At 46.8% G+C, this 15,534-nt stretch overlaps 1 protein-coding gene across 3 annotated transcripts in view; it reads left to right on the top strand.

Moving 5' to 3' along the window:
* LOC147729731 (protein spinster homolog 3-like) overlaps positions 1–15,534 on the top strand; it is a 485,480-nt gene that overhangs the window by 398,210 nt on the left and 71,736 nt on the right. For all 3 annotated transcript variants that reach the window (XM_086954613.1, XM_086954615.1, XM_086954614.1), the window contains one exon: positions 9,299–9,397. In XM_086954613.1, the coding sequence (XP_086810739.1) occupies positions 9,299–9,397 (99 nt within the window). The remainder of the gene's footprint in view (positions 1–9,298; positions 9,398–15,534) is intronic.

Below are 15,534 nucleotides of genomic sequence, written 5' to 3'. Positions count from 1 at the left end.
CGCGGCGTTAGCCGCCATATTGGGTGAGTGTTAGTGCGAACGGGCCGTTCACTAGGCGCCATCTTGGTTGGCGGTCTAGAGGATCGCATAGGTGGACTCCCGCGCTTACGGTGATAAATAGTAATGGCAGACCCTACACGCAGCGTTGGCGCGCAGCAGGCGCGTCGTTGGCGGGCCGGAGGTGCGCCAGAGGTAAGCCCGTTTGCGCCCGTTCGGCACAGGGCGCGCTGGCGGCTGGAAATGCTGCCCCTGTGGCCACCCCCTGTCTAATCTACACTAAAGAGGAGCTCCTTAGCTGGAAATCTGTTGACATATCCGGCCATCAGCCCCCTACATCTAATAGATATCAGGAATCCTTGTCCTGTGGCTTGCTAAATGTGAGATCACTTTGCAAGCATTTCATGGAGATAGCGCTACTCATTGAACAACATGAGCTTGACGCTCTCTTCATGACGGAAACCTGGACTAGGACAGACAGTGTTGTGGAGTTGGGTCAAGCTTGCCCTCCAGGATACAAGATTAGACATAATCCTCGTGTCGGGGCTAGAGGAGGAGGCGTAGGGTTAATCCACAGGGAATCGCTGGATTTTTCCCAGCTGGAAATCAAGGAGATCCCGGATTGTGAGCTGATGGGTTTCTCCTTGAAGGGGCAGAGTGGGGTTCTATACACCGGCTTACTGTGTTATAGACCCCCGGCTTGTGCTTTGTCTGCCGTGACTGAGCTCACGGATCTGATCTACGACCTCTCAAACTCCCAAGCCAGATTGGTGGTGTTAGGGGATTTTAACCTGTGGCCAGACGGATCAAGGTAACATTCAACTGGAGCAGCTAGTTCTTTCTCAGACTCACCAAAAGGGCCATGTTCTGGACCTGATCTTTGCAGACGCCAGTCAGGTGACTGTTGAGAATATTCTACCGCAATGTTGGCGGACCATGCCCTTGTCCTTTTCTCTATAGCTCTCCCAGTGGGCCGCTTAAAAAACAGTAGCTCTGGAGCTGCTAAGACTGGTAGTGGTCGAGGCTTTTAAAACATGCTAGTCTGCCGAACTTGCTCCCCGGAACTTTTAGGCTGGGAGGTAATGCGGACGAAAGTTACAACTCTCTTACCCGGCAAATCACCGCCTCTCTGGACAATTTGGCCCCGCTGAGGAAAACGCGAGATAGAACCAAAATCGCAATGCCCTGATTCTCGAAGTAGCTTCTTCCGCAAAAACTTCAGTGCAAGCGCGCTGAGCGGGTATGGAGAAAACAGTACCTTGAGTCTGACAAACTCCTCTTTAAACAAGAACTGGCGGCTTACAAGTCGCAGATCAAATGCGCTAAAGATAGGATCCTAGAGGAGACTCTATTGTCAGCCTCAAATAAAGCCCAGGCCTTGTTTAAAATTGTTAAAGATCTGTCCCGCCCGGCCTGTGTCACAACAGTTATTCCAGCCTCTCAATTGCTATGCGACTCGATGGCTAAGGCCTTCAAGGATAAGATCGTGACTATTCTGAGTAAATTGAGCCCTTTGGCACCCCCGTGGCTGTTTCACCATCCGCATTTGAGATGGAGACCGGGAAAGCCCGGCTGGATAGTTTTCCTCTTCCTTCCCTTATGGAGTTCTGCTCTCTAGTGGATGGAGTAGCCTCAGTCTCCCCCCTTGATGTGCTTCCGCCCAAATTTTGGAAGCTGTTCAGGGATGAGCTTTTTCCACCTCTTCACGCAATTTGCTGTCAGTCCCTTGGCTCTGCCCTGGTCCCGGATAACTGGAAGCTTGCAGTAGTTTCTCCGCTGCTGAAGAAGGAATCACTGGATCCCCTGTGTCCAGCAAATTACAGACCTATATCATTGCTCCCCTTTCCGATTAAAATCTTGGAAAAACTGGTCACAAAACATATGTCCAGTTTCTTGGAGGCTAATGATTGTCTGGATGCGGCGCAGTTTTGATTTAGACCGGCCCATGGAACTGAATCAGCCTTGGTGAATGTTTTGAATGACCTTCGTTCGCGTGTCGACCAAGGTCGAGCAGCATTTCTAGTGCTGCTCGACGTGTCGGCAGCGTTCGATAAGGTCAGCCATGGCATCTTGATCAGGAGACTGGAGGAGGCTGGGGTGTCGGGCCAGGCCCTGGATTGGCTGGTTTCATACCTTGCCAACAGACATCAGCTAGTTGCCCTGCCTCCCTTTAAGTCTACCATCAAAAGGGTTGAGCAGGGCGTACCCCAGGGCTCGGCCGTCAGTCCTATCCTTTTTAATATCTGCCTCCGACCCCTGATCAAGCTTATTAAATCTTTTGGCATTTCAGGCACCAATTACGCCGACGACACACACCTTATCTTCTCTTTTGAGGGTAAGAACGCAGTGTCTCAGGAGACCTTCTATCACTGTATGGTCACCACGGCGGAATGGCTGGGTAATAATTCCTTACAGTTCAACAGCTTTAAAACTGAGGAGCTCCACTGCTCAGCAGATCGAATTCCTCGTCCTCTTCCGCAAGACTTCTGGCCCTTATCCTTTCAGGGCACGGTATTGGCGGCTGACTCTGTTCGAAATCTGGGAGTGACGATGGAACCCAATCTACAACTGGATGGTTTCGTAAATAAAACAGTGTCCACCTTTATGGTGCTGTTGCGCACCTTGCGGAAGATCCTCCCACTGCTCCCGACCCATGCCAGACCAGAAGTGGTGCGGAGCATCATCTTAAGCAGACTTGATTACTGCAACGCACTGCTTCTGGGGGCCCCAGCCACCTTGTTGGGCAAACTGCAGCGGGTTCAGAATTTTGCTGCAAAATTGGCACTCTCTCGCCGGCGCCTTGATTCTTCTTCAGCTGCACTCAAGGATCTCCATTGGTTGCCTATTCCCCAGCGTGTTGAATTCAAAGCTCTGTGCTTGGTTTTTCGGGCTCTTCAAGGTCTGGGACCGATTTCTTTGCAGGAGTTGCTCTCCTGGTACACCCCTACCAGATCTCTTCTCTCTGCCTCAGCTTATTTAGTGGCAGTTCCCAAGATCCGGAGGATACGGATGGGTGGCCGCTCTTTTGGCTACACGGCATCCAGGTTATGGAATGCGCTGCCACTGTCTCTTTGAAGTTTGGGAGACCTTTCTTTTTTCAAAAAGGGACTAAAAACTCACCTCTTCCCAAGGACACTGTAGTTGGCTGTTAAAGTAATGTTTTTTGTGTTCAGGCCTTGAAAGATCACAGCGCCAGGATACCCGTTGAGTGACAGCTGCGCTTTACAAGGGTGCCATACAATACAATACAATACAATACTTACTGGATTAGCCAGTAGAAAGTACTCCCGTTGAGTAGAGGTATTGCACAAAATGGTGGCATCTTCGTGGATAACTATGCAAGGCAAGATTCATTATGGCACGAGGCTCCTGTCACAAAAATTAAACCTCAACAGGAAGCACTTACAGATATAGCAGGTGCCCGAGTTGAAGCTCAAATTCAGTAACGTTTTAATCAGCCCAAAACATTAGTGAGCAAGGTCGAGGCTGGGCAAGTGTGCTTTAACCCCATATCTGCCGTCGAAAATTAGCTGTAATACTCGAGGGAGGCCTTTGAATCTATTAGTTTCTCGAACGCAATCCCCGTGTAGTTCCTGTGACTAGGAGGCTGCTTTCTCCTCACCTGCTGCCCTGCTCGCTCTCTGACCCTTTATACACAAGAGGCATGTTGACACGCATAGAAGCCCCGCACCCCACACTAGCGGTATCAAACGTCTTCCCGCCCTTTCCCAACTATGATGGACAGCTCACTCAAGGGACCTCGGCGCCTTTTGGCGCGGTGGCAAAGTTACAGGCACACATGGTCAGAGGAGACAAATCATCTGGCCCTTTATGCAGCTGCAGTGTAGGAAAAGCACTATACATTTACCCAATGAGGTAGCACTTACTGGATTAGCCAGTAGAAAGTACTCCAGTGCAAATTGCAAAAAAATTTGCGAATTTGTGGATTTGTTTGCGATTTTGCGTGAATTCGCGGACCACAGATCCGCAAAATTCACCCATACTTAAAGGAGAGGGGCCCTCTTTTGAGTGTTAAAAAAGTTTATTTGGGAATGTGCAGTGGTCCAGGGGACTACAAGTACTTCGTAAACAAAATAAAAAATAAAAAATATATATATATTAACCCCTTAAGTGCTGCTGACGGCCAATGGTCGTCAGCAGCGCTACCTCCCCAGTGCTGCGCACGACCATTGAACGTCCATTCAGCACTAGTTCTAATGGACAGCGCAGCACTGGGGAGGAATGTGTAATAGCAGCTATGAGGTTAAGTGCACAAAATTTGATTTGTTGATAATTTATGAACAAACATATTTGATTGGGTCAATTATAATCAAGCATTTATCTAATTTAAGCATGTTTGATACACGGACTGCTTTATTAATTATGTTGTAGACACGTTTTGGTTAAATATTTATCCATTACAAAATGGCGCCCGCATTTGCTAGGGAGCGCTTGTCCTTCTCTAATGTTTATCACCCTGTGTGCGGTCAAAAGTATGGCGTTTTCAATGTGCCGGTAACATTGACAAAGGCAGTTTTGCTGAAACACGTGTGTGGTCACCGTGAGCTAAATAAAGAAGCTGAAATCACCCCGGGAGTGCAGTATTTCTCTTTGTATCTGGAGTACTGTGAGGAATTGGAGCGTGAATATATATATATATATATATATATATATATATATATATATATATATATATATATATATATATATGTATATATATATATATAGATAGATATAGATATATATATCTTTTTTAAATGCAGAAGTCTGCAGGTGGATAATGCAGATCATCCCAGCAGATTTCCCATTGAAAGTGGACTCCCTCTGAGAAATTGCTTAGCTGTACAAAAATCACGAGAATTAATATGATGCAATATGATTGTTCATGGTCATTGGGAGTGATTTCCAAAGGCCATTACATATATGCATAATTTATTTATAGGCACTCTTTTAGCAAAGCTTGGAAGACGCAATCAATATCATAAAAACCCCTCAGCATTCACCACCTGCAGAGAATCTCATCTTGATATGACAAAAGTACTCTTTCCAAGGTCGGCATTGGGAGGCATAACAATAATGTTCGAGAGCGCATGCATGAACAAGCATTGGCAAAGTTATCAGTCTTCCTCTGAAACTCAGACGCACATCTGCCAGCCTTACCAATGCTTTGCTTTGGCATAACATATACTTTATTAATAACTTACAAAAATGTTAGTTAACCCCCTTGAAAGAGTAAATAGTAAAATGTAACCAAAAATCCAAGATGGTATCGGTCCATCAGCATGCATGTGTACACATGTGCTGAAATGAGAGGCCAACTTGGGACGCTTTTTGTTTATCTCTATGACAACAACCATTCAACGATGGCAACCTATGTTTTTACGTGCATTGCAGCCATCTTGGAAAAAAAACCAAAGAAATTCAAGATGGCTGTGCCCTTGAGTGGATGTTGCTGATTTACTGGTGATGATCTTGAAATTTTAGTTTGTATATTTTTTATTAATTTACTTTCCAAGATAGCCAAGGGACATTTATGAACAGTAAGTCGAGAAGTAAAGTGCGGCTGGGATGCTGAGGAAATGAATAGAAGTGAGTGGTCCTGGACCAATGTGCGACTGCGGGCCGCTTGTAAAAACAAAAACAAAAAAAACAATGAAGTTAGATCAGAAAAAAAAGAGAGAGGAAAGCAGTGTATACATTGAGAATAGGAAGCGATATGAGAGAATGGGAGCAGGGAGACAGACAGGGAATAGCGAGCAAGGAAATCAGTACTCTCCTTAGGAGTGCTATAAGTGAAATAAATGGGAACCTAAGAAGTAAACAAATAGTTCCTTCACAGGAGCTGTGAAAGGATGCAACTCATCCAATTAGAAATGACAGTAAAGAAGAAAAGCTGCATGCTAGTAAAATCATAAGAATAGTGAGTAAAGCCATAGTATAAGAAGCAGGGAACTGAGATAGCCAAAAAAAGTCATGCAGACATGAGCAAGTTGTTGACATAAAGCTCACTCGAATTATATGTTAAAGCAGTATTTCCCAAACTGTGAGTCACAAGCCGATATTCGGTGGGTCAGGAAAGTCTAAGCAATAGGATAAGATGCCTTTTTAAATTCAGGGGCAGATTTGCAAGCCCCTTGCGTCATTTTTGCGTCGCTGTTGCTTCACTTTTTGTGATGCAGCGACGGTGTAAAAATGCGGCACATTTACAACGTGATGCAGCTAGCGAGAAGCATCATGTTGTAAAGCCCTATGTCACATTATGCCTGCGTCAGGTATAATGTATGCATGGTGGGTGTTCCTATGCAAAAAAGCCTTGTAGAAGTGACACAATGAAATCTACAAGATTTCACTGCACCACTTCTAGGATGCCCCTGCGTCAAAACCTTATGCCTGCTTAGAGCAAGCGTAAGGAGTGACGCAGCACAATGAGGATAGGCCTCTCCGTGCATTGCTGGAGTTGCGTCGTGCTTGTGACGCGACTCCAGCAATGCTTTACGTTTGCGCCTACAGACGTGTCCGAATTTCTGACATATCAGTCAATCTTTGCGCCACGGTGAACCGTATTGTAAATACGGTGCATCCATGGTGGCGCATAGTTTCCCAGGGTGGCACAGGGAAAGTGACGCATCTCTACAGATGCGTCATTTTCTGGTAAATCTGCCTCCCACTGTTTATCTTGTCAAATTTGCTGGTGCTTCAAAGACAGAGTCCAAATATCAAACTATGTCTTCTGACAAATCGCTGCTTATTCTTTTATCATGGGGACTGGTGTTTACTTTTATTTTTCTGACTGTAAAGTGAGAGTAGTTTTAAAGGAGAATTATGTGACAATCTAGCTGTAGTACAGGGAGTGAGAAATGAAAGACTCTAGGATATTGCTTTTGCAACATACAATAACATGTAAATACCGGTATATGAGTTGTATGCATTCAGCAGTTAGGAAAGCAAAAATAACGCACTTTTTAAAAAAAAAAATTCTGGAGTGTACTAGTAACATAGATTTTAATAGGATTAAAACAAATAAAGACACTTTCCTTGGTGATGCAAAATTATAAATGTTGACTGAAATCCAATTTCCACACAACATCATTTGAATGCCATATAATTTTATCAATAAAACTATTTCTGTGCAGAATTAGTAACCATTCCAATGGGAATTATGCTGCCTGTAAATGACAATGTGCTACCACACGATGCTTTAGTTACATTCAAAACCCACCTCACCTTGGGCCAGATGTACCACCATGGCATTTTGCGACTCACAAATTGCGCTCAATTGCGAGTTGCAAAATGCAATGTATAACAGAGATTGCGATTCTCAATGGGGTTGCAAATTGCATGCCTCATCAATATTCATGATGCACTCGCAATTTGTGACTCCATTGGGAATGGCTGGCCGGCTAGGCTCCTTAAAAAAAATAGGCTGCATTTAGAAAAAGAAAAATGATACGTTTTTGTTTCACTTTTTAAGGGGAGGTAGTGGTCCCTTGGACGAAACACCGAAGTCACCTACACCGATGTGAGTCTGGAACTGGATAGTATTTTTGTTGTTTTAATTATAAATACAGAGTTGGCCAGGTTATTATTATCTTTTTTTTACTTCAATGTTGTTGTAGGTAGATTTTTGTTGCAGTTAATATTCAGCTGTATAATCGGAACGGGTTAATTCTCATCCCATTCCTTCTTAAATTCACCAAGTTGGTCCCGATTCGCCCAATGCTCCATCTGTAATCAGGCATTCCATGAGAAAGACAAAGGAACCCTTCTTTTTTTATGTGACAAAATGATTTGTTGTCTCCTGTTTTTTTAACGACTAGTTGAGATTGGTTCTTAAAGTAATACAGGTTTTTTTTTTTTTGAAAAACGGATTTTATTGAGGGACACATATGCAAAGCTGCGTCACCCGGAGGCTTATGCCACCATCAATGTATTAGCAAACTTTTCCGTTACAGTAAGAGCCACAAAGAACACCTGATAGAGGTTGTGTTTTAAGGCAAAAAAGTTATGTGTAATGATATGAATGTCTTAAAGGGGTTGTAGATTTAGAATTTCTGTAACCTGGGGTGGTCCAGTGTACGCTAACCTTGCATTCTGGGTGAGGTAATATAGTTCTACCATTAGGGGCAGATTTACAAGCCCCTTGCGCCGCCTGTGTATCAGGTTGCGTGATGCACCGGTGGAGCGACCTGCAAAGTGATATTTACAAGAACAGGTAAAGTCACCCTAGGTGACTTAACCTGTGCTTGTAAATATCGCCTCTGTTCACGCAACAATTTGCATGTTAGGGGAGTGACATGGGTGTTGCTGTGGGTGTTCCCACGCAACACCCATGTCCACTGATGCATTTCCAGATTTACGAGAAATCGTAAATCTGGAAATGCATCATAATGCTTAGCGAGGTGCAACGAGGAAAACTGTTTTCATTTCTCCTAATTTTTTTCCTCGTTCAATGCGTGCTGCATTCTCCAGCACACATTGTTAGAGGAAATCACCTCAAGGTACCCCTTCCTGCACAAAAACAATCTCCCCGCGACGCAGGCACCCTTGCATCGGCGCCTGGCAGCAGTTTGTTGTCAGCTCAGGGGGAATCACAGAGCTACAACATATTGTTGTAAATATGTTGCGTCCCTGTGCTTTGAAACTAATGCAGCGCGCGCAGCAAAATGACTTGCGGCATCGCGTTAGTTTCTTGTAGACCTGCCCAACGTCTTTTTGAAAACGACGTTCAATTAAGTGTTGCTACTTAGGTTGTAGGTCAGGAGTTAGCTTATGATTACTTAGCCTGGGGGTACATACAGGGAAATTACCACCTCAGCGTGATTCAATGGGGAAGGAAGGGCAGGTTCCCTGGCTTTGGACCAGCCCCAAAATAGTTAAAATACACTCACTAGGGAGCAGCGAAAAGAATATATCATCATTAACCACTTCCTTGCGTCGGATGGCCCCCGACCGTCTGATGTCACGGTGGGCGTGTGCGGAGAACGGCCAGGGGCCGTCCGATCTGCGCGCGTGTTCAGATTCACCCGCACCGCGGCGGAATGTCCACCGCGGCAAAGCGGTTAAGTCCCATTTGTATTCAGTGGGGCATAGAGTCTATGCCCTTGAGTCAAGACTAAAAGCTGGAGGTCATGGAAATCAAGAGCGTTCATTGCATGTGGTCTCCAAAGGTTGTTCTCAAATCTTGATTTATGTTTTTAAATTCACCCGCATGGTTTATGGACATTACATTTAGCCCGAAAACGCTCAGAGTGTGTGCCTACCATCTTCAAATGCGTATCCTGATCATTTATTTCTGTTGCAGTACGTAGTGACCCCGACACGCAGATCCACGGCAACAGCACTGCAGTCCATGGTGGGGCACCTGCTTGGAGACGCCGGGAGCCCGTATCTTATTGGAATTGTAAGTTTGAACCTACCATGGACTAATGGAATGTGTTTTGATTTATTTGAGTTTCTCTTGCTGTTGGGCATAAGTGCACATCAGCAAAGAGTAGTCTTCAGGCTGTCTTAGGAGACCAATGTCTCCTTGCACCTGCAGGGGTTGGGCAGGGGTCAGGCTCTTCTGCTACCCTCAGCCCCACCACCTGCAGCATTACATAGGGGGTCTGGTGCGTTGGGCTTGGAAGGATCCATTTTGGAGTATGCAGACCTGATGATTCCAGGCTAGGAGGAACTTGGAATTGGGGGTTGTGGAATTTCACTTGGGATTATCACTCTGGGCGAAATTCTGCCTCTTTTGATGAAAGTCGAAGCCCCATTGTTGCGTACATCTTGCCTTTTTCCCCGTTCATTCCACTCATTTCACCTGTGTCTCAAATGGCTCCACCTGGAAAGATGGTGGAAGAAATCTAAATTTATTGCACCTTAGAATGATTATCCACCTGCATTCTGTTTCTTATCTTTCGCCTCAAGATGATAAATATTCCTGCCCCCCCGCCGCGCCTCCGTCTAGCCCCGCCCACCGCCTCCGGCACCCTTCCCTTCTTCCAGGACCTACTTAATGGAAGCCTCAGTGCTACCCCAGTGAGAAGGCCCAGGCCCAGGTCTCCCCATGCTGCTGCATCACTTTGCTCCTGTCTTTTCCCTGCTTTTTCACATGTGTTTTGAGTGCCTTTTCCTTGATTTTCCCTCATTTTCACTGCCTTCTCCTTGCTTTTCCCTCATTTTTTAGCTTCTTCGCCTTGTTTCTTCCCTGCTTTTTTAGCGCTTTCTCCTTGCTTTACCCTGGTTAAAAAAAAGCACTCAGCAACTCTAGTGCCTTGAGATCACCAAGCCTGATTCACTGTGCTTTATAAATCCTTGATTGATTGATTAATCGAAAAAAGTCTGATGTTGCAGTTTTTAATAAAACGTCATGGACAGCATGTGGTGGGATGTTTTAGGCTTACATGAACAGTCACGTACAATTATATTCTTTTTTGATCCATTAGTTCTCCGGTGCAATACAAATGTGGCAGCACAACCTCAAATCTCACACTCTGCTGTGGTTTAGAAAAGAGTGAATCTAAGCCACAGTTGTACAAAGTATTGAATTACAATCAAAATGTTTGTAAAGATTCGAGACCGAAGGTGTTGTAGATAATGGTAAATAGTTTAGCATGTGTATGTGTGAATGAGCAACTGTTGTGATGTATGAGGTCTGATCATATGTTTTGAAGTCAAAAACTTGGGATTCTCTTGTTGACCTGTATTCAAGCTGGTTAGGATATGCATTTATATTGATGAAAACGGAATATGCATACTGTAAAAAAATTATAGAACTGTTATTGTATAGGAAATAAAATAAAAAAAATATCTAATATAACGCATAGCCTTTGGGCTGTACATTGATGTGTGAATGTGAGATTGAGGAGTATGGTCTATAGAAGGCCCAAATAGCGTGTGGCGCTATTTGTAGAATTGTGTGTGGAGTGGCAGCTCGCTCGTTTTTAAGCTCCCGTTTTGTATTTCTTTTCCATTGTATTTAGGACATTTATTCCTCGTTTTTAAAACTGCCTGGCCCACATACCCCCACCTCTGCCATCCTAGCTTGCACCCTAATTGGTCAACTCACCGCTCTTTGCGGGTCCTTCGCCCTGTCTCGAGGCGGCCATCTTTGTTGAGGGGAAGCAGCGCTCAGTCAGTCCTTTCTCTACCTTGCTGGTTGAGTATATAGGTAGGCAACTCTGCTCAGCGCGTCCTTTACCAGCGTGTGGCGCTATTTGTAGAATTGTGTGTGGAGTGGCAGCTCGCTCGTTTTTAAGCTCCCGTTTTGTATTTCTTTTCTATTGTATTTAGGACATTTATTCCTCGTTTTTAAAACTGCCTGGCCCACATACCCCCACCTCTGCCATCCTAGCTTGCACCCTAATTGGTCAACTCACCGCTCTTTGCGGGTCCTTCGCCCTGTCTCGAGGCGGCCATCTTTGTTGAGGGGAAGCAGCGCGCAGTCAGTCCTTTCTCTACCTTGCTGGTTGAGTATATAGGTAGGCAACTCTGCTCAGCGCGTCCTTTACCAGCGTGTGGCGCTATTTGTAGAATTGTGTGTGGAGTGGCAGCTCGCTCGTTTTTAAGCTCCCGTTTTGTATTTCTTTTCCATTGTATTTAGGACATTTATTCCTCGTTTTTAAAACTGCCTGGCCCACATACCCCCACCTCTGCCATCCTAGCTTGCACCCTAATTGGTCAACTCACCGCTCTTTGCGGGTCCTTCGCCCTGTCTCGAGGCGGCCATCTTTGTTGAGGGGAAGCAGCGCGCAGTCAGTCCTTTCTCTACCTTGCTGGTTCAGTATATAGGTAGCCATGCCAATGCGCAGCGGTCACGCGCAGCGGGGACGCCGAATTGACGCCGGAGTTACGCCAGAGTTCAGCCCGTCTGTGCCCGTCCGGGCCCAGACGGGCCTAGGGCCTACCACCATGCCCGACTCTTTGGCGCCTTTTACCACCAGGCTCCGATATGGGAGGGACGCCCTAATCACCTTACGTCCGCCCCACCCTATTAGTTGTACCTTCGCACAGATGGGAACTATTCCATTTTTACCGTGTAGAGCCTGTTCCTCCGGCCACAATTCAGTGGCTGTGAAATCCGTTCTTTCCATGGCTTTATTAAATTGCCGGTCCTTGCCGAGCCATGCCACTGAAATTAACTCTCTTATCCTAGACCACGAGCTCGATGTGCTGTTTCTTACTGAGACCTGGCTCTCCCCCAGCTCTGGTCCTGACATGGTCAGAGCACTCCCCCCAGGCTTCCACATACTCCATCTTGATAGACCTAAAGGGAGGGGAGGAGGAATTGCAGTTCTTTACAGAGACACGCTCGCTTGCAAGATTCAGAATGGAGTGGTGACTGATTGTGAGAGCTTACAGTTCTCCCTTCGGTTGTCACCTACAGTGTCTTTGGTAGGCTTGTTGATTTACCGCCCTCCTGGACCCTTGGGTAGCTTCCCTAACTCTCTCTTAGAAATTACTGCACTCCTTGCCTCTTCAACTGCCAACTTTGTTGTTCTCGGGGATTTTAATATCCATCTTGAGGACCCCACTAATGCCGCGGGAGTCGATTTGCTCGATGATCTCAAATCTTTCGGAATCAATTTGGTCAACTCGGGCGTGACCCATGAGAAGGGCCACTTGCTCGATCCCATACTCTCTAACCTGGACCATCTTATTCCATCTTCGGCTCTTGCCCTGCCTTGGACAGACCATTTCTTGGTGTCCGCGACATGGCAATTCGACAGCCCAGCTGCGGTGGTCCCACGGGTTCACACCCTAGAGAGAGCCTGGTCGAGGCTCCCAGTTGACACCTGGGCGGCACATCTGGAGGCCACGCAGCCCCCTCAGGGAGCTAACCTGATAGTTGCTGATGCGAATCTCCATACCTGGCTCGTGGATTCTCTGGACACTCTCCTACCCAAAAAGAAACAACTTACGAGGGGGAAGAGAGTGGGCTCTGCACCTTGGTATTCGTCGGAATTGAGAACCCTGAGGAAGGGATGTAAGAGGTTAGAGCGGTCCTGGAGGAGAGACTGGAGTGAGGCGAGTCGTAAAGAATATCGTGCGGCCCTGAGCAGGTATAAATCCGCCATTCGGGTGGCAAAATCAGGATTCTTTGAAGAGCGTATAGGCTCTACGGCCAACTCTTCCAAAGAGTCATTCAGGGTCATTAAGGAGCTACTGAATGCCCCCGATCCTCAGGTTTTCCACGAGGACCCTCGCAAAAAATGCACAGAACTGGCCTCGTTTTTTAAAAGCAAAATTGACAACATACTGGCTTCCCTTCCCCGGCTAGGTGAGGTCTCTTCCTTGGAGGATAATTCCACCTCTCAACTTAAGTTGCAATCGGTGGAGCTGGCCTCCCTTGGTCCGGTCACTAAGGAGGAAGTTCTGGCGGTTCTGAGGTTTATGAAGAGCGGCTCCCCGAAAGACCCAGCACCTATTAAATATCTCAAACAGGTGTCATCTACAATCGGCGGCCCTGTGACGGACCTGATAAACCTGTCTCTTGCCCATGGGGTAGTCCCCCCTAGTTGGAAAGGGGCGGTGGTTAAGGCCCTTTTGAAAAAGCCCAACCTCGATCCCGCCGATCTCGCCAACTTTCGGCCTATCTCCTTGCTGCCGGGTATCAGTAAGGTGGCTGAGAAGCTGGTGAACAGCCGCCTTTCGGACTTCTTGGAAGCCAACTCCCTCCTCGACGACTCCCAAACGGGTTTTCGCCCCGGTCAGGGGACTGACACCGCCCTGCTGGCGGTCGTGGAGAACGCGAGGAGCATGCCGGATTCGGGGGGATCAGTGGCAGTGATCCTCCTGGACCTCAGCGCTGCTTTTGACACCGTGGACCATCAGGTGCTTCTCCAACGGCTGTCGGGGGTGGGGGTCACGGGTCTGGCCCTCAAATGGTTCGCTTCCTTCCTGGAAGGTCGTACATTTGAGGTATGGGAAGGCCAGGAAAAATCATCTTCAACCCCTCTCCAGTGTGGTGTGCCACAGGGCTCTTTATTGAGCCCTACCTTATTCAACGTTTACATGGCCCCCCTGGAGAGTGTGGTACTGCTGCTGGGTATTACAATCATCAGTTATGCTGATGATACTCAGCTGGTGGTAGGCCTCTCCCAGTCGGCGCACCATCCCGACCGGCTGCACACATGTCTTGAAAAGATCTACACGTGGATGTGCAGCTCAGCCCTAAAGTTAAATGGCTCCAAGACGGAATTGATGCTGCTGGGGAACTCTTCTCCATCTTTGTCCCCCAGCAGCTGGCCAGACTGTCTGGGACCGGTACCCCCCCCCCAAGCGGGAGATCAAGAGCCTGGGGGTATGGCTGGAGCAGGACCTATCGTTTAAAACCCATGCCAAAAAGACTGCTGGCGTGTGCTTTGGCCTGCTCCGCTCAGCCCAGAAGATCCTGCCTCTGCTCCCAGTGGCCACTCGAAGGCTTCTCATCCAGGGACTTATCATCTCGCGGCTGGATTTCAGCAATGCGCTATTCCTGGGCGCACCCGAATCTACCCTGAACAAACTGCAGCAAGTGCAGAACGCGGCTGCCAGGCTTTTGACGGGTCTCCCTATGCGTCAATCTGCTCGCCCGGCGTTGAGGGCACTGCACTGGCTCCCTGTGAGGGACAGGGTGAAATTCAAGTCACTTTGCATCGCCCATAAAGTTCTGCACGGGGTAGGTCCACCTATTCTGGAGGAGATGGTCCAGCCTTACAAGGCCCCTCGTTCTCTCCGCTCTGACCATCAACATCTCCTACAGGTTGGCAGGGTGAAAAAGGCAAGAACCGGTGGCAGAAGGTTTTCAATAAATGTGGCCTCCTTGTGGAACTCATTGCCCCTACAACTGCGCTCGGAAGCTAGTCTTCTCCAGTTCCGTAAACTTTTAAAAACTTTTTTGTTTTCCGTTTAATCCCTGCATTCTTTTAGTAGTGTTATGTTCTGGTAAGCGCTGGGATGCCTATCGGTAACCAGGCGCTATACAAAACTCAGAATAATAATAATAATAATAATAAAAGAAGAAGTTGCCGGGGCAAATTGTTTTTTAAAATTCAAGATTCCACCCCATGCCTTTTAATCTATCGCACAAATTTCTATTTCCTTATCTCGTTATTACAAGCTCTTATTTACTATATTCTCCCGTTGTCTCCTTTCGTCATTGTGTTTTTTCTCACCTTTTTCTCTTACATGTCTGTGGTTCTCTCTCTGCTCATGGTCCATGTCTGAGTCTGGGTTAAAGTCTGATGATACAAAGTAAGTCCATGTTGCCAGAAGTGAATGTCCAGCACCTGCAGTCACCTGTACAAATTAAGCACTTGCATAAAATGACATTCATGTATGATATTTCCACCTGTCTAGGGATCCTCACCCTCTCCAGATGACTGAGCTGTGCCTAGCCTGCCCAACATGGCAAAATAGTTTTTTTTTTTCGCATACCATGTTTAAAAACGTCAAAGCAATTTTCAGACATCATTCAACAGTAGAAAGGGGACGACAAAGTAAAATATTCTGCTCCTAACAGCCAACCAGGCGCCATAGTGGAGAAGCGTAGCTCAGTGGTTAGAGGCAGCA

Source organism: Lissotriton vulgaris, chromosome 2_1 (genome assembly GCF_964263255.1).
Source record: "Lissotriton vulgaris chromosome 2_1, aLisVul1.2, whole genome shotgun sequence".
Taxonomy (NCBI): Eukaryota; Metazoa; Chordata; class Amphibia; order Caudata; family Salamandridae; genus Lissotriton; species Lissotriton vulgaris.
This window is presented reverse-complemented; position numbering and strand designations above follow the sequence as displayed.